The following is a 22,768-nucleotide window of genomic DNA, read 5'->3' on the forward strand; positions in this document are numbered from 1 at the left end:
CTCTGTAGTTCAATGAAAACTGAGAAGCTCCATCCCAGTAAAATATGCACAAACATGCTCGGCAATCTTGTCCTATCTACTCGGAACGTGGCACCTAATAGAAATATGGATCTGCTCTGGTATGGTCTGTGGCACATTGACATTTGATTTCATGAGCCGATACAATGGCCCCAATCCGTCTGCGTGATACATTGACACTTTTGTGACGCTTTTAGTCACAGGAGAACTCTTGACAAATTGTCAACATGTAAGTGGGAAATGTTTTAACACTGCTGGGAATAAAGTGTTGATAAGATTGACCAGAGCAAAGGAAAAGAACACGCTTCCCTCAATGTTCACCTTTGGTTGAAATCGGAAAACTTTTCCAAACTGTGATAGTGATCCACCCCACGCCCTGCGATAGACAATGAATATGAGTCTGAAGCACAAATGTTACATCAGATTGTCCTCTGCTTGCGAATGATGACCTTTCAAATAGCAAAGAGTGAGAGCACTGAGGGAGAAGCTAACCTTTAAATTTTAAATAACATCTGGATAACGAAGGCGGTTTTGCTGCAGTGTCACAGTGCCACCTTGCGGTGAAATGGTGCAGCACACTAATACGCTATGGAGCAAGTGTTTCCCAACTTTTTATGTCTTGTATATCCCTAAACTTTTTTTTTAAAATCATAGCATACGACCTACCTCATATGGGATAAGGACTCTCTAAAAGTAGAACGTAACACAACTGATCAGTAAACAAAAATGATTTTATTTCGTCCCCTTAATTTGGACAGTTCATTCTTCTAAGACTCTATAAGCATTCATTCTATAGGCATTTATATCTTCTAACATTTGACACAAAAAATGGAGCTCCCGTCAATAAGTCCCGTTGCAATGTGCTCGGCGCTCGCAGGTTAGGAAATACCACAATAGCTTAGTGCAGTTAATTTGTATGTTTAAGATAATTCTGTGTAAAAACCAGTTTGTTCACTGAAGGTTAGGCGATACTACTGTAGCGTACTGCAGTTATCTTGTATGTTTAAGATAATTCTTCGTAAAAAACAGTTGGTTCACTGGAGTTGAATGTGCATGAGGCATCTTTTTAGAAATCATAATGTACAACTCCATTAGCTCTGCATGCATAATTGATATATTTCACATTTGTGAGCTGTCAGGTCATACATATACTCGCATTCGTATTCAGCATATGGCAATGTTCCCATCAAGTACCTCGTCAAAGAAAGCCTTTTGGGACTAGCGTATTTGACTTATGTGATAATAACCAATTAATGTGCTATTTTCAGAATTCATCTCTTCAATAATTGCTGCCATCAATATCTGATGAACTGACTGTTGCCCTTGTTTGCAGAAACATAGCTAGGGATTTTGATTACGCTCTGCATGGTTATGAATGATTACATCAGAATTACAACAAATACACAACAAAAAGCCCAATGCAAGGGAGGGTTTCATGAAATAAAACGCACACAATAGCCGAAACCTTGCGCAACACATTCATAACACAAGCAAAATCAAGTCTGAGTAAAATAAAATAAAAACTTTCGCTGATCTTAATTTACTAATGCCAGTCATGTCATAAACCACATTCCATCACGCAGAAATAAATACCAAACGCGTGTTTGTGAGCATTTACACTCCCACTCCGGTCCACTGGGGAGCGGTAGTGAGTGAGGGCGACGCGCGCCCTGTCGATGCTCAGGTCAGCCATCTGGCGCAGTCAGCTAGCTTCAGCAGTATTTGGGAAAATGGAGGCACGACCGAAGAATGAACGAGGACATATTCGTATCTCTGCCGTGTAGGTGGGTAGAAGATTGAGGGTTTTTAGTCGCTTTCTGTGGATATTTGTGGGATGCATCCGATTCTTTAACCAAGCCGCTAGTTCTAGTTGCAGGATTTTCTTTTAGTCGACGCCTACTGCAGGAACGTAGGTTGAGGTTGAACGTGCTTGCTTATTCTTGCCAAACAACTCGCATGTAACCGCTATGTAGGCTTTGGTGACAAACGAGCGTTGTTCTCCACGAAAAAGAAAAACACTTATTTAAGTCGTATATGCCTCTCCAAATGGCTCATAAGGCAATTTATCGAACTCGCTAGCCAGGTAGCCGAGGCTCGCGGTAAGTGGCCGTTTTAAAAAAAGATTTTTTGAAATCCAATATTAAATTACATTACTAAATTTAAAACTGCGATCAAGTGGAATTAAAAAAAATACGTACATTCGAATTTTGCTTTTACTTAACAGCGATTTGCCCAGCTCGGTTCTTTTAAGCAATAAACAACGCGGTGTCGTGTTAGCTAAGGCGGTTAGCAAATGAGGCTTTGCGGCCATTACATGTTGATGTGCAGCCACACGCATGACCCTGTTGCGCCGATCTCCGCAAAGACTGACTTACATTCGAAAGTGTTTGACATTTTACGTGATCAAACTTGTAGTACGCCATTAATTGATCAGGCCCTGGATTGCATTTGTTCAGGGCCGCGTATTGCCCCGTTCTAGACGTATTAACGTAACGTCATCAGCTAGCATAGCACTGCTGCTAACCACTTTCTCGACATGTTTACACAGTAAAAGGTCGCCATTGTCTCTTTTAGCGTGTCCACAATTACGGTACTTAAATTGTGCATTCGTAGCTACATTTGAGCTTGTCTTTCCAATTTGCGAACATCGCGCCCAGTCACGTGGCACGGTGCTGCGCCACAGGCGCCCTTTCGGTGGAGTCACATCAATCTCACCACCAATTCTTTATAGTGAAGGAAATTACTGCACGAAGATACCTTATGAGTTGCGCAATATATTTTATGTTGCTAAAGGACTGTTCGACGCTATGCTATTGAATCGATTGTTTGTGGATGACCAAAAATACAGGATCAAATAGCACATTGTGTTCAAGTCCACTGTAGTTGGAAAAGGTTGGAAATGCCTTCACATTATTTGAATCTTAACAGTGATTGGTGTATTGCTGTGTACTAAAATTTTCTTGATACATTTTGATACTTAAGAAACTGAAATAATTTATTTGCTCGTGAGGTGCATCCTAAGTTGCATGTTTTTCTTCTTCTGGCAGATCTTCAAATCCTGATTGTAGTTGTGAAGCCTTTGTTTTGTTGAGGAATTGCAGGTACATTCTTCACAATATTAGTTCATTTTCTTTCTTAGGCCTTTAAACCTTAACCAAGGCACAACTATATACTTTTGAGTTTAGGAGTGAAATATATTAGAAATGAATTGAACTGTTCAACTTCAATTGGATTTTATTGCAGTGCAAGCAATATTTTAAGAAACACTTCCCATTTGATTTGTTCTGCAGCTGATGTATTCTTATACATCCTTTTAATTTTTGCATTAGGCAATCTGTATAAAAGATGAGTAATAAGGGATCCGTGCCACTTGTGTTACACTCGCGTGGCTGACATACATTTCCACAGCTTCTTACATGGTTTTGTATACATTGCAGCTAATAAAATAAAACTGTAGCATTTTACCAATTTCTTTAAATCTCCCATTTTTAACAATATATAAGTGTAATTATAGGAATCACCGGGGTTCCTGTGCTTCCATAAAAGTAAATAAGCCTAAAAGCTAGGCCTTAATTGGCATTAAAAATCAATCAACATTTTTTAACACATAATAATTTTGATTCTATTTTTGTAAATAGCATCCAATCTATTAATGAATTATAATTCTTTATAAAAAAAAAAACAGAAATGACTTGTGGTAACCGCAGCACCTTTGAATAACGTGACAATAGGAAGTTGAGCTTGTATTTTGTTTCAATTGGAATTCAAATGTCTTGAATTTATTCTGCCTTGAGGTGTAGGAACCCTGTCATACTTTTCAAGGCTTGCAATGATTTGCACAATGATAACGTTTTTGAAACGACAAACTTGAAGCAAATTCTTAAATTCATTCCCCATTTTCCGATGAGTAGAGAACTGCATTTACCCCCTTTGCACTTCATTAGTGACTCTGTTGTGCTCTTCTCTTAACTAGTGATTCAGTTTCAAAGTAGTGATTGACTCCACCCATGGAGGAGAATGTGAGCCCTGAGCTCTCTCTAGCTCATGAGCCAGAACAGAGCCAAGACCATATGGATAGCTGCTCTCAAGGTACCTTGAATGAGCTTGTTTTTCCCCTTAACGAAGGCCGGGCATATCTCCCTTGCATTGGGTAATAGTGTGGTGGGATTTCGTAATAACCCTAAACAACTTTAAATGGGTGGAAATTAAAGGCACACAAGGGGGGAAAAAAATCTAGTTGAGCACTGAACAATAGATTAAGTATTTTCAAGTTAGCTTAATTTTCACATTATCTTTTTGTGACGTGTCCACAGGTGATGGGGAAGAGCGACTCAGCGAGCCAACGCAAACCATCCCGACAGAAAGTGACGAAGTGGCAGAGGAGCCAATAGAGAAAGCGGACGGATCTTCCAAAGCCAACAACGAATTGAAGAAAACGTGGACATTCCGTCGCTCCACTGTTGCTCAAAGAGAGATGCCAGTGGAAGCAGCACCCGACAACCACGAGAGCCGCTATCCTGTTCGCCGAAGCGGCAGACAGTCCAAACGTACTGACAAACTGGAGGAATTTCTCTCCACCACGAAAAGAGTGCTACGGAAGAGCGCGCCGCCGTCCCTGGAAGGCGGGGATCCTCCTTCGCAAACCCCAACTGATGCAGAAACCGCCTCTGAGGCCAGCTTTGACGGGAACGCAGACGCAAAGACGGCGGAAGACAAGGCCGAGGCGTCCGACAGGAGAACCCGAAGCAGGACGAGGGAGCAGACTCGACGGGCGACTCAGCGCGGCAGGTGGACACGCCAATCCCAAAGCGCCACGGTCAAAGATGAAGAAAGCTCAGAGAACGAAGACAGCGAAGATGGCGCCGAGCCGCAGGACAAAGATGCGGAGCAATCTGGAAAAGGGGCCAAGATAGAAGACACAAATGCTAATAAGGAACACCAGCCTGGCTTGGATATGCAGACAAAGGAAGAGCAAAAGAAGAAAAATGTTAAAGGGGAAGATCAAGAGGAGAATGACGACGACGACGACCATGAGGAGACCACAGAAAAGGGCGGCTTGTTGGTAAAGCGCGGCCCAATTCGAACATACGTGAATAAAAAGCGGGCGGCAAGTTCAAACAGTACGTCTGCCAAGGGACAGACTCCCATGCAAGCTGTCGGCAAGACAGGCAAGCCTCGGGAACAGGAGGACAGCGACGACGGTTCCTCTTCCTCATCTTCAAGCACTGATTCTGACGAAGGATACGACCCCAATGCACTGTATTGCATCTGTCGCCAGAAACACAACAAAAGGTTTGTTTTGAACGCTTCACTGGGTGGCACATTCCAAAAAATAGCGAAACTTTAACCTTCCCCGGTTGTTTTCAAACCCCACTGCTTATCCGTGTGTGTTTTTCCTCCTGATATTGTTCATGGCAGTTGTGAGGAGGTAGTGTCGATTTATATGCGGCTTTAGCTATTTGCAGTTGCCATGATCCCTAGTGATTACATGTCTTAAAATCCTATATTCTTCCCTCATTTCCCCAAACTGAACATGCATAATAATTTGAAATAGAATTGGTGAGGAAACTTTTCTTATGTTAGATTTAACATTGCTGGTGTCCGGCTGACGCCTTATATGTCCAAATTTGGGCAATTTAATGTTTGCTGTCAAATCCATATTTGTCAGTCCACAGGTGTTTAAAATGGCTTGATCCCTCTCATAATGCAATATTTAGGGATGGCTCAACAAACCATTTTTTTCTTGCTGAGAGATCAGCTCATGTAGAGGCCATATTTTCCAGCGTGGCGGCCATCTAGAGGCGTTCCTAGACAACCTGGGAGACATGCATATATATGATTTGCTTTTTGACAATTCGTGAGGATTAATAATGAGGGGATTCCTCCGACTCGGTTTCCATTACAAATGTCCTTCCTCACTAGGTTCATGATCTGCTGTGACCGCTGCGAGGAGTGGTTCCATGGAGACTGTGTGGGCATAACAGAGGCTCGGGGTCGTCTGATGGAGAGAAATGGCGAGGATTACGTTTGCCCCAACTGCACGGCTAAAAAAAGCCAAGTGATCAGGCCTGCCACCTCCACGCTGTCCCTGAGCATAGACCTCAAGACCAAAGCTTGTGCATTACCTCTACCTCCTGCTGGTGGCGCTTTTGGTGACGTGGGTTCCATGACAAGATCGGTGGCACAGGCACAACTGGCGTCAACATCGGCCGGCAGTGACGAGAAAGGAGCGGAGGACATCGGGATCAAAGGCAGGATCGAGAAAGCCACAAATCCAACAGGGAAAAAGAAGATAAAAATCTTTCAGCCGGTAGGTCATCACTAATAATTTGAATTTTTTTTTTTTTATTAAGAGATAATCAAGGCGTTAAAAGTTTACATCTTGGTTTTTATCTGACTTAACAGTATGAAAGTATATAAATATTCACTGTGGTTGCTCACGTTGCATACTTTTAAAAGACTAAAAATGTATGTTGTAAAAAATAATGGTTAGGATGGGAATACTGTCCAATTCTGAATGATGATATTTTCAAGCTGGCCGCATCTCAATCACCTTGCTTATGATGAGCTATTGTGTACTCGTTTGGAGCAGACGGTACAGCAGGCAACGCCACCAAACACAGGCCAGAAGGGGGCGCCTGTGTCAGAAAAGGCAGCGTGCCCCACAGCAGAGCCAAAAGCACCAACAGAGATGGAGCAGGAGAAAGTGGCTTCAAACGTGGAGGTGAAAACAACCGGGATGGAAGAGGCCGAAAAGTCGGCGGCAGCGGAGGACGTGTCCCTTCCCAAATGCATCGGTCCCGGCTGCGAGAGCAACGCCCAGCCGGACTCTGTGTACTGTGGAAATGACTGCATCTTGAGACACGCTGCCGCGACTGTGAAGTCATTCGGTGAAGTCAAAGAGCCTCAGAGCCAAGATCAGAAATCCAGCTCTGCGTCAAAGGTAATTTGGACTATCTTAAATTGTGAAACGATGTCAAGTACAGTTTCCTGCAATCAAATACATTTAGAACCAAGTTGACTTTGCTCTCGCAAGCAGACACGCAGTTGACCCCTCTTCAAAGGATGAAAGAATAAATGCCCTTTATTGTCATTTTACAAAGCAATTGTATAATGAAATTCACCAAGATGGCAGCTTCACTTCAGTCTATTCTACAGGCACACTTTTCTTATGGTTGTGTGTGTGTGTGAACGGCGAAGTTTATCCACACAGAACATTAACGTGACATGATTGTACTGGTGCAGTTTTCTTTATCTTTGTTGTCTCTGTTTTGGTATTTAAAAAAAAAAACAAATGCCTTGATCGTAAAGACTTTATGATGGAGGATTTGCTTTGATCATAACAAAAAAACAGTGCGGAATCTTAGAGCAGTTTTGTGTGCATGGTAAACTGTAAAGTTTCCACATTGATTATCAACACTGGATCTTCGGGGATGAAATCAAGTTTTGGTCCTTGTTTCGATCATGCGTGCAAAGGAACACACTGCTAGCATAGACTGCATTTTGCTATCAATACAGATCAAACGGATCCCCGTCCGATTGTCTTGCATTTGCAAGTTGCTAATCAGCGCTACTAAAAGATGGCGACCGGAGTTATTGACGTGCAATTGGATTTCTCGGAATATTTGCAATTTATAGAAGGGCTGGCCTAGTTGATCAATTTATCATGATAATGCAATCAAACCTGAAAATAGCGTTTTGGCAAACTGCCTTGCATTGACTTCATAGATGCACAGTGGCGAACAAGAGCAAGCTGTTGAGCTGCTGTCCTGACCCGGCCTTAATGGGTTTCTCTTTAATCCGTCCAGAGGGAAGCCACCAGAGAGACGAGGGCCCAGAAGGACAGCGGCGAGGACTCTGAGAGCGACGGAGGAGATGATGACGACGACGCTCCGGATGAGGATGATGAAGACGCGCACGCTGTGGAGCAGCCGCCGCCTCCCGCCACTGCGTCATGGTGCAGCGACCATAATTACATTGCAGTACCACCAGAAAAGACTACACCCATATCAACAACAGTTTTAAACACAAAGTGTATGTATCTCTTTGAGGGTCTTCTTGTTAAACTAGTTCCGTGGCTTGCCGATAGTGGTTTCTATCATGCTAGCGTAACCTAAAGCAGGACATTGCTGAAGTTTCTGTTAGATGTAATCATGACTCATTCATAAGTGTGATTTTCATGACGTGTGCCTCTGGGTGGAGCTGCTGAAAAGGTAAGTGTGTGCGATCTGCCTTAGTGGTGCATTTCAACAGAAGCGCTGCAAAGATTCTCGCCATCGGTGAGATGCTGTCGAGGTGATGTCAGTAGCTTCTAAGGAATGGCCAGCTTTGCAAAATCGACCCCCGCTATTAAGGTCAGGCGATTCCTTATATGGGCATCAAGCAGTGACCGTCGTCGTCCTGCTAAATTGCCTTTTGGCGGATTGGACATCTGTCAATCCGGTTGTTAGCAAAATGAGCCTTTTTTTTTTTGTCTAGCTGCAGAATTTGGGTATCCCTTTAAAAAAAAAAAAAAAACAATATGGGGAAAGCCCTGTATTGTAACGTCGGACACAAATTTGACATTTTATGGCTCAGTCATAAGGTTGTTTTTGATAGAATAGGCATGTGCGTAGGCTCGTTTTAAGTCTCTGCTACTGGTTCATCACTCCAGCAGGTACATCTTGTAACGGCATCACTCCCAACGCCCCGCAGACTATTATGATAGTCTGTAATATGATATATTAAACTGGTAACGAACTTGATCTACTGTCCCCCAGGTTAACGCGGCGTTTTTTATTTTAAATCCTCGAGCTCATTCAATATGATGCATCTTTTATAGAGGGAAACTGTCTTAAAATAAAAGATGATGTGACAGATTTTTGAATCCCTTCATTGATTCTCTGAGCAGTGTCAGCTTGCTATCTGGTTATGTTAAAGGTCAACGACATAAGCATTTTCGTGTGAAAAGGCACTGGAGGTCGAGATTGTGCAGACCATGGTCCACATGGCGAGCGGGTGAAACCGAAATCTACCAGGTGTTCCTCTCCCGAATGGCGTAACGAAAGAAGAGAGGCCTGAGAGAAGTTCAGAGGTCATACTGGAAGAATGAAGCTGTGATATACCTGCGCGCGAGGTTTCAACCAATGGTCGTCACAGTGAATACTTTGACACAATGGGACTGTTGACACCCAAGTGTGGTTGCTTTCATGTCCTCTGTTGACCCTTAAAATCTTTATTGCATGAGCATTTAGACATTGTAAGGTCAACTGTCACATGAGGAAGTTGTGTGTGTTGACCACTGGTTTACTCGGCTTTTGTTTTTCGTGCACTGCAAGCTTGACCATGTTGCTCAATTGCATTTATACAATCAGATTGAACTGAGCTCATCAAAGATTTGATCTTTGTATCGCAGGTTTTTCCATTTTGACCTTCTCTAGTGGTCTGTCGTTTCACACTTTGGAACATATTGGATGTAATATAGCTTTAGTACATTTTAAATAGTAAATGCTGATAGTTATGCGTGGGTACTAATCACAAGGTTACTCTTTGGATGAACTGATCATGCAAGAACCAATGCTGCCCCCTCTTGAGATTGTTCATTGTGTCAATTTCTTTGATATGGCCTTTAAAGCTGGATGTTTTTATAATTATTTAAATATGCACTCAAAATATTCAATGACCCCACAGTAATTATTTGTCAGTATTGTGATTGGCAGTGAATTTTAAAGTGTTTGGTGTTTTTCTTTTTTTCTTTTATTTTGCAGCCCCTCCCAAAGAAGAGAAACCGTCAAAGAAACAGGTCCCGGCTCATGTTAAACCCTCTTCCGATTCCAAGACCTCCTCCAAAGTGAAGAAGACCATGACCACTCGGGCGTCCAAGGTGTCTCCAAAGAGCAAGAGGTCGTCCTCTCAGTCCAGCAGCTCTAAAGCAACCAAGAGGTCCGCGACTCCGCCCAGTAAAGCCGCGACAAAGTCCAAGAAATCACGAACGACAAGCACGCCGCCTCAGTCACCGTACCCTCCTGGGCCGATCCACGTCACGGGAGCGCTAAGAGTCACCAAGACCAACTTTACCATTCCAAAGAAGCAGCCTCAACAAAAAGACTCTCCATCCCAGCATCAATCATCGTCGTCATCAAGAGTCCCATCATCTCCGGCGTCTTCAGCTTCCTCCAGCCATTCGTCATCCCAAAGGTCTCATCATGCCACCTCATCCTCGGCATCCACCATCCCACCGCCCGCCAACCACCAGATGAGACAGAACATCCGTCGCTCCCTGACCGACATCCTTTACAAGAGGTGAGTCTCCTTCAAATTGTATTCCTACTAAGTAGAGCATGTTTTGAGGCAGAACACCTCCGTTGCACTTTTCCTGCCAGGGTGAGTGACAGCGATGATCTGACAATGACGGAGAGCGAGGTGGCGAGGCTTGCCGTTGCCATCGAGAAGGAGATGTTTAACATCTGCCTCAGCACAGATAGCAAGTACAAAAACAAGTACCGCTCGCTCATATTCAACCTCAAGGACCCAAAAAATAAAGTGAGTCAACAGGATTGTCAAACGTTCTCATTAAAATATATATATATTTTTTTTACTCTCTTGACTTTGAATGGAGAGCTTAAATGAATGGTGTGTGTGTGTGTTCAGGGCTTGTTCTACAAGGTAATTAGAGGTGATCTTAGCCCTTTCCGACTGGTGAGGCTGAGCGCAGAAGATATGGTTTCCAAGGAGATATCGGAGTGGAAGAAGCCTGACCCCTCCCAGGTAAATGTTAGTGAGTGGCCTTTTGATGATGAGATGTTTTTAACATTACACGTACCGACCCGTAGAGCCAGTCCTCAAGTGGAAGGGCCCATTCAGGTCATTCCAAAACAAGCAGTAGGCACGACTCTCACAAAGTGGATGCGGAGGATGCCCCGCCCCCTTCCGATACAGATGTATGTATTCCTGCCACAGCTTCGTCCTCTCGCATGGCTTCTGCTGTCGTAAGTGGTGGCACACCATCTTCCTCCTATTTTCACACCTTTTCTTCACTTTTGCAAGTTAATACATTAGTTTGGGTAGTAGTGCTCTTCAACTTTTCGGCCGTCCTCTCAACTTCAAAGCCTTCATCTTACTTGCATCGACTTTGCATTTAATTGAGGGAGTCCAAAAGGTTGTCCTGGTGTAGGATTTGACATCCGTCTTATTGTATTCCCTTAGGACCAAGATGAGCCCAGCGTCACTGCTTCAGCTGCACCTCAGTCTTCTGCGACTGAGGGCGGCGGTAGTATGCCAGATATTTTCAGTGCCATGCTCAAAGACACAACGTTGGAACACAGGACTCATTTGTTTGACCTCAACTGTAAAATATGCACAGGTAAATGAGACGGGGCAATTTGGATCATCTGTTTTAATATAATATAGTATTGTAATATAGATTATATTTATAAGACTTATTGTTTACATCAAAGTCAGCTTTATTGTCAATCTTTTCACCTGTCAAGACACACAAAGAAACCGAAATGACGTTTTCTCTATCCCACGGTGACTAGACATATTACACGATAGACATACAAGTAAACGACACAATATAAAAACAAGAAGGCACAAACAATAAATAATAAGAGTGATGAATAAATAATAAACAGATAACACAATAAATAAGAGGCGCAAAACGCAATCGTTGTGGTAGGTTACATCCCTTTTGTAAGACATTACTACCACTACGGTTTCCTCCTAAGGTCTTTCTCCTTTCCACATAGGTCAAAAGACAGAAGATGAGATTGCATCCAAAAAATCCAAACCCACCAGGAAGTCCGACCAACCCAGACAAGAGATGCATTCGGCCAGTGCCGTCAGCCAACCGCAAGCGGCCACGGTCTACCAACAGCTCATCCCACCGCCATACCAGCCCGGCATAGAACCGGCCGTCGTCGTCGAACCACAGCCACAACTTTACCAAGAGGACCCTAACAATATGGCTATGCAGGCCATCGCCCCCCCTGTTTCCTCCGTCAGCATCTCACGAAGAGACCCGCGCATGGCCAGGCATGGCTCCGGCGCTACGGTCACTTACACTCCTTCGGAGAAACCTCCAAACACCATGGCAGAGCCACTCCCCGCTCCTGTCATTGCTCCTTTGGATGTTGCCACCAAAGCACCCCTTCCGATGCCTCCTGCTCCTCCATCCTTGTTGGCTTTGTCAAAACCATCCAGAACAAGGTACATACTTTATTGAAATGATCATGTAGATGATCTGAGACTGTTTAGCAACCTATGTGTGTGTCTTAAGTTAAAAATGATGCATTGTGGCAACAATCTAGTGAGGGTGTTGTGCTTTTAAATCTGCCTGCCCTGATTTTTGTAACATGATCTCAGAAAGATCTTTTTTTATTTTTAAACTAACGGATTGTTTTTCAATCTTCTTTTTCTTTTTCCCAGTAGTTCTGAGCCTCCTCCTGAGGGGGAGACTGCAATCTTCCTCCATGGCCAAGAGAGGATTTGGAAAGGCTTCATCAACATGCAGTCTGTGGCCAAGTTTGTAACCAAAGCTTACTTGGTTTCAGGTTCTTTTGAGTACCTAAAAGAGGTAAGTTAACTTCTCTCGTCATGTTGCGAGTGAATTTGTGTGCAGGTTTTAAAAACTGCAACTCTTCATGTCTAATCAATATTACGCAGGACTTGCCAGACACCATTCATGTTGGAGGACGCATCTCACCAAACACAGTGTGGGACTACGTTGGGAAGTTGAAAACATCGTTGTCCAAGGTTGGTTTTTGAAAAGGCTTAATTATGGTGTTTCTCTCCTTCATTCAGAATATTGATCTTGCCCCTATTTCTGATCTCAGGAGCTGTGTTTGATCCGATTCCAGCCAGCCACAGAAGAAGAGGAAGTAGCTTACGTGTCTCTCTTCTGTTACTTCAGCAGCAGGAAAAGATTTGGTGTGGTAGCTAACAGTAACCGGAGGATCAAAGACCTCTATCTGATTCCTTTGGCCTCAAAGGACCCACTACCCTCCAAACTTTTGCCATTTGATGGACCAGGTATGCTTCTTAAAGAAGAATCAACTGGACTCTTGTTTGTGTCTCAGCTGTCTCACGTTCACCCAAATATAAATGGAACGGAACGTCTGACTACCTAAAATGATTTAGTCTTAAACTACAGTCTAACGTCTAAAACTTCTAGATATTGGAGTCTTAATTCACTCGTTTGTTATTTTGCAGGACTCGAGCCAGCCCGGCCCAACCTTCTACTGGGCCTCTTGATCTGCCAGAAGGATAGAAAGCGTCCCGGTGTTCCATTGGAAAGTGATGAGAAACGATCTAAGATGCAAATCAAAGATATTGATGAGACTGGTCTTCCAAAGCCACCCCTCTCCGTCAAAGTGGATCGAATCACACGCCAGAGTTTGGACATTCCTTTCAGTACTACTCCCCCAGGGTCTCCTCCTGTCAGCTCCTCCGCGACCCCAAATGTCGCTGTGGCCACCCCATCTGTCTTTTCTCTTTTGTCAACCGTTAAAGCGCCTGCCACGTCCTCTGTCACGGGTGTGGAGTCTCCATCCTCATCCAGCTCTATCCCTGCCCCTGCAGCAACCGCCACTCCTCTCCAGACGATCCTCAACACTCTGTTTGGCAAGAAAAAGCAAGACTCTGAAGCTTCCAACTCGCCATCTGATCAGGGCGCCGAATCTTCCATTCCGCACTCGACAATGATCGATCCAATTGTGCAACAGTTTGCACAGACAAAAGACAAACAGGTTGAGGAGGATGAAGATGACCGACCATACGACCCTGAGGAAGAGTATAACCCAAGTATGGGTTACAGTGTGCCTATTAAACCGATTGAGGTGGTAAATAAACCGGAAGTTGTACAGAGCGAAGGTGACGACATTGCATACGACCCCGAAGATGACTCGATATTTGATGAAGTCCAAACTACTGTAGCAGACGAAACTGGAAAGTCTTCATGTGATGACGTAACGGACCCGGAAAAGATCCTGGCAAGCCTTAAACAGAAAGGAAAGCTGACACTCCCAAAACAGGAAGACAAACATGAGCCAGCCACTGACTTGCCCGGGGCTTCACAAACATCCCCAGCCATTTTGGGCGGTAGTCAGTTAATGCAGCTTGGTAAAAAAGTGGAAGAGCTTGTGAAATCGGCCACACCCGCGATCAACCAGAGCCGAGACCCTCGCCAGAGCCGGGAATCTCGCCAGGGGGCGAGCATCACAACAAAAACAACAGATGAGCTGCTTGATAAAGAGGAGTTGTCTTCCAATGACTCTTCTACACCTCAGCAGTCAGTTCAAGAGCCACAGGTGGCTTCTGTTGCTCAGCTTCCCGACTCCTCACAAGACCCGGAGAAGCCATTACCAATGGAGGAAGAGAAATCGGAGACGTTGCCCTTTATGGAGACTTCAAAAGAAGAGGTGTCCATTCCTTTATTAGGAGAGACTTTGGAACCTGATCTGGAGTATGACTATCTTCAAGACAATGAAGAGAAAATGAAAGCAGAGCAAGATGAGAGCGTCCGGGCTGAAACCGAGGCAGACAAGTATAGTATTTGGCCGAATGCCGCAAGTATTTTAAAAGGTAAAGAGGATTCCGAATACGACGACAATAGCCAAGACGCGGCGATTTGTAGCTCCTACAACGAGCCGCCAAGCTCCTCGACAATTACTTCGGCAATTCCAGTCCTCGGTGACACTCATTCTCATTATTCGCGACATCACAGGGCAACATCAGACTTTGACGATGATTATAGATCGCAAAGTGACATCCCCCGACCATCTAGTTATCTCCAATCTCAACCAATGCACGGACAGAATCCCATGATGAGGCCTCCATCAATGTCAGTACCACCACCCATACAAGGCATCTCTTCAATGTCTGCGCCACAGTCTGTGCAAGGACCCCCACCAGCTATCCACGGTCCTCCTCCAGTACTTGGTCCTCCAGTACTCGGTCCTCCAATCCAAGCTGACAGCAGCCATCCATACGGCCTCCCTCCGAATTTCCCCCCCTATCAAAACCAATGGACACGCCCCCAACTACCACCTCCACAGCAGCCGCTCTCCAGACCACCTCCTCAGAACCTTTTACCCCCTCGAGTAACACCACCACTTTACCCACCAATTGGCCAGAGAGGTCCTCCACCTCAAATGTTTGATCCTCTTCTCCCCCCTCAGCATAGTGCACAACAAGGCCCTCCTCCAGGCTTTCCCCTCCCACCTACGTTTGATGGACAGAATCAGCTACCTCCTCCACGATTTGCTGGTCCACCTCCACCATTTAATTTTCCTGGAAACAGAGGTCCTCCTCCACCTTTCACAGCACCACCACCGGGACATTTTGATAACCGGCTTCCACCCCCTTCCATCTTCTCAGGGCCAAGGGGTCCGCTACCATCTCAATATGGTGATCCAAGTCCAATTCAAATGCAACCCCCAATGGGAGACCAAAGCCGTGGCCCCAGGGACCACTATAGTAAAGATAGTCACTCATTCACACATGCGGACCAACATCTCGGTCATCCTCGCAATATTTTCAAAGACAGCCCGGCGACCGCTTACCGGGGTCTTCCACCTAGTCAGTATGATGACCCAAGAGGCCCGCATTCTATTGTGGAGATCAATCCACAAAATAAGTTTGGAGTTCCCAGGCCACACTCGCCACCACATCGAGGAGGTCTGGATGAGCATATAGCTCTTCGTCAGGAGAATAGGAACAAGTTTGGAGGTCCTAGGCCACACTCGCCACCACATCGAGGAGGTCTGGAAGAGCACATAGCTCTTCGTCAGGAGAATAGGAACAAGTTTGGGGTTCACAGGTTACACTCACCCCCACATCGGGGAGCTTTGGATGAGCACACACCTCTTTCTCCTCTTCAGGAGAATAGAAACAAGTTTGGGGTCGCCAGGCTACATTCGCCACCACATCGAGGAGCTTTGAATGAGCACATGGCTCTTCCTCCACTTCAGGAAAATCGAGCAATGAGAGATCAGACTCAGCCTTTTGGTGGCTCTGAACGCTACCGCTTTGATAGGTTTTCAGATGAGGCAAGAAGGTTTTCTGATGAGGCAAGACCTGTTCGCCACAGTGGCCCTCTGCTACCGACCCCCACCGAGGCTCCTATTGCTCCTCCGAGTCACATAGCCGGTCACAGTCCAGATATGCGGCGAGAGGACTTCTGGCGCCGACATTCCCCTGATGTCATGAGGAGAACCAACACCAACCGAGAGGGCTCAGAACCGCAAAGCACGGAACCCTTCGGTCACTTTGAAGTCGGGCTCCGAGAACAAGTTTCTGCTCCCGCTCAGTCATTGGAAGAAAGACTTAAGGAGCTCTCCGGTGACTGCAGAAGAGACAGAGACCGCGACAACCCTTCCTCCGCGAGGTCCTTGTGGGAGAGGAATCAGGGCAAGCGGTGGAGCAGAGAACGAGAATGGGAGAGAAGCAGAGAGCGCGACACCGATCGTGAATCCAGCAGAGAACGGGATCGCAGCAAAGGAAAAGAGAGCGAGAAAAATCAAGAGGCAGAGGTGGAGCGACACAAGGATGAAGACACAGACAAGAGGAGAGACCGTGACAGAGAAAGAGAAAAGGACAGAGTCAAGGACAGGGACTCAGACAGAAGGGATTATGAGCGCGAAAGAGGACGGAATCGCGATAAAGAGCGAGACCGTGAGCGAGACAGGAGACGCGACAGGTCCCGAAGTAGAGACCGGGATCGAGGGAAAGACCGAGGTAGAGACAGAGACAAAGAAAAGGACAGTGACAGAGACAAGGACAAGGACAGGGAGAGGGACAGAGAAAAAGATCGTGACAAAGATAAAGACAGAGATCGTGACAGAGGCAGAGACAAAGCTAGAGATGGAGAGAAAGAGCGAGACAAAGATCCAGATAGAGAAAGAGAGAAAGACAGAGACGTAGACAAAGACCGGGACCGGGAAAGAGAGAAGGATAGAAGTCGAGAAAAAGACAGATCCCGTGACAGAGACCGGGAGAAAGACAGAGACCGGGAGAAAGACAGAGACCGGGAAAAAGACCGAGACCGGGAAAAAGACCGGGACCGGGAGAAGGACCGGGACCGGGAGAAGGACCGAGACCGGGAGAAGGACCGAGACCGGGAGAAGGACCGAGACCGGGAGAAAGACCGAGACCGGGAGAAAGACCGAGACCGGGAGAAAGACCGAGACCGGGAGAAAGACCGAGACCGGGAGAAAGACCGAGACCGGGAGAAAGACCGAGACCGGGCGAAAGACAGAGACCGGGAAAAAGACAGAGACCGGGAAAAAGACAGAGATAAAGACCGTGGCAGGGACCGCCGAGAAACAAGTAGAACCCGGGAAAGGAGAGAAGATAAAAATAGCAAAAATGAAAAATCCAAGGAGAAAGAAAAGACTTGGGTAAATGATAAAAACTCTTCCTAGTGTATTGCAACTCCGCGAATTAAGAGACAATTTCTAACCACTGAGAATCCTTGTTGTGAATGACAATGGCAGTGTTTCATTTCTATAGATTCCAGCGTTTGTATTTTCTGTCCTGATTTGTTAGAAATTTACGAAACATAACCGAAGAACATTTTAAGTTACTTGTTTTCGCCGTGTGGAAAGTCACTACTCAGTCAACCCCAGTTTAAGTAAGAATTGTGTCTAATCACACAACAAATGTAAATATGATTGTATTTGTGTACATAATGATGTTTTTAATACTTTTCTAAGTAGGCAAAATAAAAGCCATATACTCTGGATGGATCAGCGGAAAGAAAACTGCTTAGAACCGTGGCTACTAAACAGAATGAGAAATGGTTCCATTTATCTACAGTACAGTACCAGTACCTAATCAGTCATTTGTTTCAACTCAATTAAACATTTTTGATCACATGGATTTGCCTTTGTTGTTTTTAACTCTGTTAATGTTTGTGGTGAGCAGGTCAACTAATCTATTTAAGTATCAAATTATGAGTGGCATTAAAGTTAAGATCATGCACACACCATTTGGTTTCGTTTAGAATTCCTCTGAACAGATTTTGCTTTGCACATTAAAATTCCACTCCACAAGGCAACAATGCATTTTGTAAAGCGGAATAAAAACTCAGCATGCAGCGATAATGCTGCTCTGATGTGAACCCAATTAGTTGAAAATCCATCTGCGACTGAAAACTTCAGTGAGCCGCCTCGAATAACATGCACAGCCACCCTCTGGAGACCCAAGTCTCTTGAAACGGAAGTTTTTCAGGTAGGATACAATTATCGATACTATACTAGCCTGAAGCATGATGCGTAGTCTTCAATACAGCACCACAATGCGGAGCTGATGTTCACATATTCTTTTTCAGATATGCACCGGTCACTTGCTATGGCGAGACGTCCATTACCGCCATTTAACACTAGAGGGCAGCATTGTTGTGGCCAAGATTCGTGCAAGGTTGATGGGGCGCATCAGGATGCTGGTACACATAACAGGTGATGTGTACCAGCATCCTGATGCGCCCCAATATACTTGTGGATTATTTAACATTATATTATTATTAATATATATTATGTAAATACATAAAGAAATGTCCATATTTAAAGCCGTTATCCTCAATATGGACGCATACATAAAGAAAGAAAAGTATCCATCCATAATGATGCACCACTTGAAATTATAACAAACAGTCGTACGCATATTCGTAACTGGAAAACCTCCCCGATAGCGTCAATCAAGTCAACACATTTTAGAAACGGAATTTTTATAATAACTCATTCGATTACAAGGTCATAATGATCAGTTTTCAGTCCTTGGCCACCTTCCGCTATGTTGTTTATGCTATGAGCATCCATAAAAATAATTTCATAGTATTATAGTCGACTACAAACAGCAAAAAAAAATCACATTAATGAGACTGCTTATCTATGAGAAAATGACAATTATCTTGTGTATACCCCTATACTTCTTCCACTACTATTATGGAATGGAGTTTTAATGAATGTTTTTCTTCTGTTTTGTTGTGACAAAGTTCCTAAAAATGTCAAAACAAGTGCTGACCAAGCATCACACAGTACTTGAGTTGCCATTAATGCACAGAGTAAAATTGGTCATATACAATAAGCACATAGACTCCCACTGCACAAAGCAATGTCCATTAAATAAGAACTGGAAAAAAAAATGCACAAGAATCTTTTACTGATAACTGCATTTGCAGCATTGCAGCAACCCACGATCATTCTTGATCATTCGGCCATCATGCATGGCTGAGCGAGTGAGTGAATAATTGATTAGTTAGTTAGATATATTTTTTTGTGAACACATTCAGTCATTACTGTCCACTGCTGAAGAGCCTTTCATGTGCCGTCACACAGCCGGCGCAAATGCAAGATTCAATTAGAAGCAGGCAGTCGGTTCAAACAGAGGCCAACACGTACTTTGGAAAGGCTAACTATCATTGACCTGCCAGTAAAATGGATGAGGAGGCTTGTAATGGAAGCAACGGGAATGCCTAGTCATTTTGTAGTTGACAATTTAAATCAAGCTCGCCTGAAAATTCTATAAATGCTTTTTTTTTTTTTTTTTTTTAATTCAGATCAATCAAACAAGATCGAATCGAGATTTTCTGAACAGCATTGGGAATATGGGACCTAATCAGAAAGGTAATTGCTCATTACTTTTCATTTTCAGCCAGTTTGCTGCAGATTGAAAAGGCTGTTAGCTCCCTGAGCTTGTCCTACTTTGCGTCAGACAAAATGCCCTGCTTGAATAATTGCGCTTTGAGAGTTGGGCGCACTCATTGAACCAGGCGCTGCCACTTTAATGGCTCATGACAATGAGACAATTTGGGATGTTGGTTGCTTACAACGAGCCACAAACAAGTCACTTCATATTAGCCGGCCAGTCTCTTCATGCACTCCTAAAACGTGGATGTGGGGTTGACTGAAAACTACAAATGTGGTGTGAAAATGAGTGTGAATGGGTGTCACACTTAGTCATTTGACCAAGTTCCCCCTCTCTGTGACCCCGAACAGATAAAAAAAATAAATAAATGATTGGAGATGAATATTCTGCAGACGACTTTTGATCGGGCCCGGTTGATTGAAGACTGACATCGTTGTTACCCATTTCCTCCTCACTCGTAGAATGATTATCCCCTTTTGTACACAGCCTTGAGTGGAAGAAGCGGTGTTGAATCGGAGCGAGGAGTGTCAGCAAGAAAGGTGGAAGAGGTTGCGTTTCCTGTTCTCCTTGGCTCGTAGATCTGTGGCCGTGAGGCAAGGCTGTGGCCGGTGGCAGATTAATGACTGTGAAGGTGTCTTCATTGGATGCACGGGCTCCTCTGGTAAACGGCAAGCCGTAAAAAGTGCGACAGTAAGGAGTAAAGTGGGACTGGCAAAGAGGAGGAAAAAAAGAAAGAAGAAGAAGCAAGTTGAGGATGAGGCATTATAAAGAACAATGTCACCATGAGATGAGGCTGTCTGTGTTGTACAAAATGTATCATGCCCCACTGGGAGAGCGCTGTTTCACAACGTTGCCTTTGAATATGAATGAATGAGATAAGGCCATGGAGCAAAACACAAACACAAGGCCATCAATTCTCCTGGATGAGAAATCCATCCTATAAAAAAAAAAAGAAAAGAAAAAACGTCATATGTACTGTCCAGAGAGAAAAAAAAGAAACGGGAACAAATAGTTCCCAGTGGAGAAATGAAACTCAATTTATTCATAGTCCTTCAGCTCAGTACTGTGAAGATTGACAACCGAGTGATTTGCCACAACTGTTAATCTTCTAAAATGAGCAAGTCGTCAGATCTTTGCTCCAGTACCCACACTAAATAATTCACTACTTTGCGCTTCAGTTTCATTTCATTTACAACTTTGTACCCCCTTGTCAGCTATAAGGATTCCAGTCATTGTCATTGTATCATGTACCACTTTGTTCTGCTCTGCTCAAAGCCTGCACTGCAAAGAACTGAAAGAAAAGAAAAAGAAAGCGCCTCTTCTGCCTTTTAAAGACACTGTCAAGTACTGCATGCAACACAACAGGAAAAATAAATGAATATACATATATGTATTCATGTATACACTCTTTCATATTGAACCATCGCCTTAATGTTTTCCGCAACACTATTTTTGCCAGCCAACCCTTGAAAAATATTTATTTATCATTCTTTGATATATCTAATAATTTTTCTATTCTATTGAGTGTCTTTGCTGGTCTGCTGAGCAGGAAGCAGACGTTTCCATCAGCAGAGCGCCGCCTGGTATTCATCATGAAAGGTCTAAGCGAAAGCTTATGCTGATCAGCATCTGCTTGGTATGCCAACGATGCGAACATCCTCTTCATCATGCCCACGCTGTTTTTTTTCTCCTCGCGACTCACTTGTTAGGTACACAAAAAAATAAAACTACTGCGGTGTAATCAGGACTCACTTCATTTTGGGTAATTACATTCGGATTGTACACAAAGTGTTTGAATGAGGTGTTTACCCAATCTCAGTTGATTGATACAAATATTGAAATAAAGTTCAGCATGAACCTCAGCATTGTTATCATTTGTGATATTGCTGCAACATCACTATTAAAACAACACCTGTATCACAACCTATTCTTATTTTCTTCATTTTGAGTTACTATAGCGGCACCTTTGGGGGTCAAAATCTTTCATTCGTGCCACAAATGTCTTTACATTTTCTTCACAAGTAATTCAATGTTTGGTTGACATATTTCCGCTTCATGTGCCACATGCACAGATCAGCACCCTGAGTATCATCTAGTAAGTGCCAACTCAGTGATGAATAATTCCGACTGAGAATTGCACTCTTGTCGAGCTGTCAGAAGATGTAATACCGATGTTAACCACAGAACGGCAAACATCAGCGGCTCCAACTCGGAAGTAGTTTGGAAATGTACGCGTGTCACCGCTGGCCACATCAATCAGTGCACAAACAAATGCGGTTTTGGATTTGCAAAGTGCATGATGATTAAATCATTTCGTATCCTCTAAAAACATGGAGATATTCAGTACAATGAGATCTACTGCACTGTTCGCTCAGATCAGTAAGTTCTTGCACAAAATGTTGTTTTTGAGTGATCTTTGAATGGGAGTTTTTTTTTTTTTTTATGCAACAGAGCCTTTGAACCCTACCCCTTGTTTTACAATACATAATTTGTTGCGTAAAGAAAACCTATTACCTGCAAAACTAGTGTCAAGAAAAGTCAAGAACCACCATTAATCTGAGGATAGAGCTCATGCCCTATGCATTATCATACTATATATAAAAAACTGCTGAATCAATATTAATGCGTGCTCCAACCATCAAATACTGCATTTTTTTTTTTTTTTACTTTGGCTCAATGCAAAGCACCAAAAGTGTCAAATATACAATCAATCAACACGGCATAGAAAATACACAAAAAGGAAATTCACAAGGAAACTTTTCAGTTTCTGTTGATTATAGCGACGCCATATGGACAAAGGCGGTAATGTTTTGCCTAAAGTTGACCACATTTTTGTGAAGTCCTGAGCTACTGCTCGCCTGCATTTGGACTGCATTTGGACTTTTGAAGATGAGATTTTCTGGGGTAAAACACCCGTAATCTTTACTCCGTTTTGTTTCCGTGCGACTGCTGTCACATGGGAACTGGTGAGCCTACATACATTTCATTTGAGAGTTATTCTTTTCCTGCATTTCTATGCCTCCTTGCAGAATCCCTAACCCTCACGGGAATTGTGTTCTTTTTTGACAGCAAAGTTGGGAGAATGTCTGATTGTAGCTACATACTACTAAGTCAGACGACTTGAGGG

General features: G+C 43.9%; 1 protein-coding gene across 15 annotated transcripts in view; it reads left to right on the forward strand.

Annotated features, from left to right (window-relative positions):
• LOC133162444 (death-inducer obliterator 1-like) overlaps positions 1–17,870 on the forward strand; it is a 21,934-nt gene extending 4,064 nt beyond the window's left edge. For 4 of the 15 annotated variants that reach the window (XM_061291636.1, XM_061291639.1, XM_061291637.1 and 1 more), the window contains exons 4-19: positions 3,066–3,119; positions 3,992–4,107; positions 4,332–5,310; positions 5,941–6,328; positions 6,611–6,961; positions 7,827–8,052; positions 9,765–10,299; positions 10,380–10,539; positions 10,648–10,764; positions 10,830–10,985; positions 11,203–11,359; positions 11,745–12,204; positions 12,424–12,571; positions 12,661–12,750; positions 12,831–13,026; positions 13,207–17,870. In XM_061291636.1, coding sequence (XP_061147620.1) covers positions 4,026–4,107; positions 4,332–5,310; positions 5,941–6,328; positions 6,611–6,961; positions 7,827–8,052; positions 9,765–10,299; positions 10,380–10,539; positions 10,648–10,764; positions 10,830–10,985; positions 11,203–11,359; positions 11,745–12,204; positions 12,424–12,571; positions 12,661–12,750; positions 12,831–13,026; positions 13,207–17,417 — 8,256 coding nt within the window. In that variant the 5' untranslated portion in view covers positions 3,066–3,119; positions 3,992–4,025 and the 3' untranslated portion in view covers positions 17,418–17,870. Of the gene's footprint in view, positions 1–1,645; positions 1,803–1,878; positions 2,118–3,065; positions 3,120–3,991; positions 4,108–4,331; positions 5,311–5,940; positions 6,329–6,610; positions 6,962–7,826; positions 8,053–9,764; positions 10,300–10,379; positions 10,540–10,647; positions 10,765–10,829; positions 10,986–11,202; positions 11,360–11,744; positions 12,205–12,423; positions 12,572–12,660; positions 12,751–12,830; positions 13,027–13,206 lie in introns of those variants that run through there. The other 11 variants (XM_061291648.1, XM_061291650.1, XM_061291638.1 and 8 more) reach the window with 10 other exon arrangements.
• The last annotated feature ends 4,898 nt before the right edge of the window (positions 17,871–22,768 follow it).

The sequence above is a fragment of the Syngnathus typhle genome, linkage group LG11 (genome assembly GCF_033458585.1).
Source record: "Syngnathus typhle isolate RoL2023-S1 ecotype Sweden linkage group LG11, RoL_Styp_1.0, whole genome shotgun sequence".
NCBI classification, from domain to species: Eukaryota; Metazoa; Chordata; class Actinopteri; order Syngnathiformes; family Syngnathidae; genus Syngnathus; species Syngnathus typhle.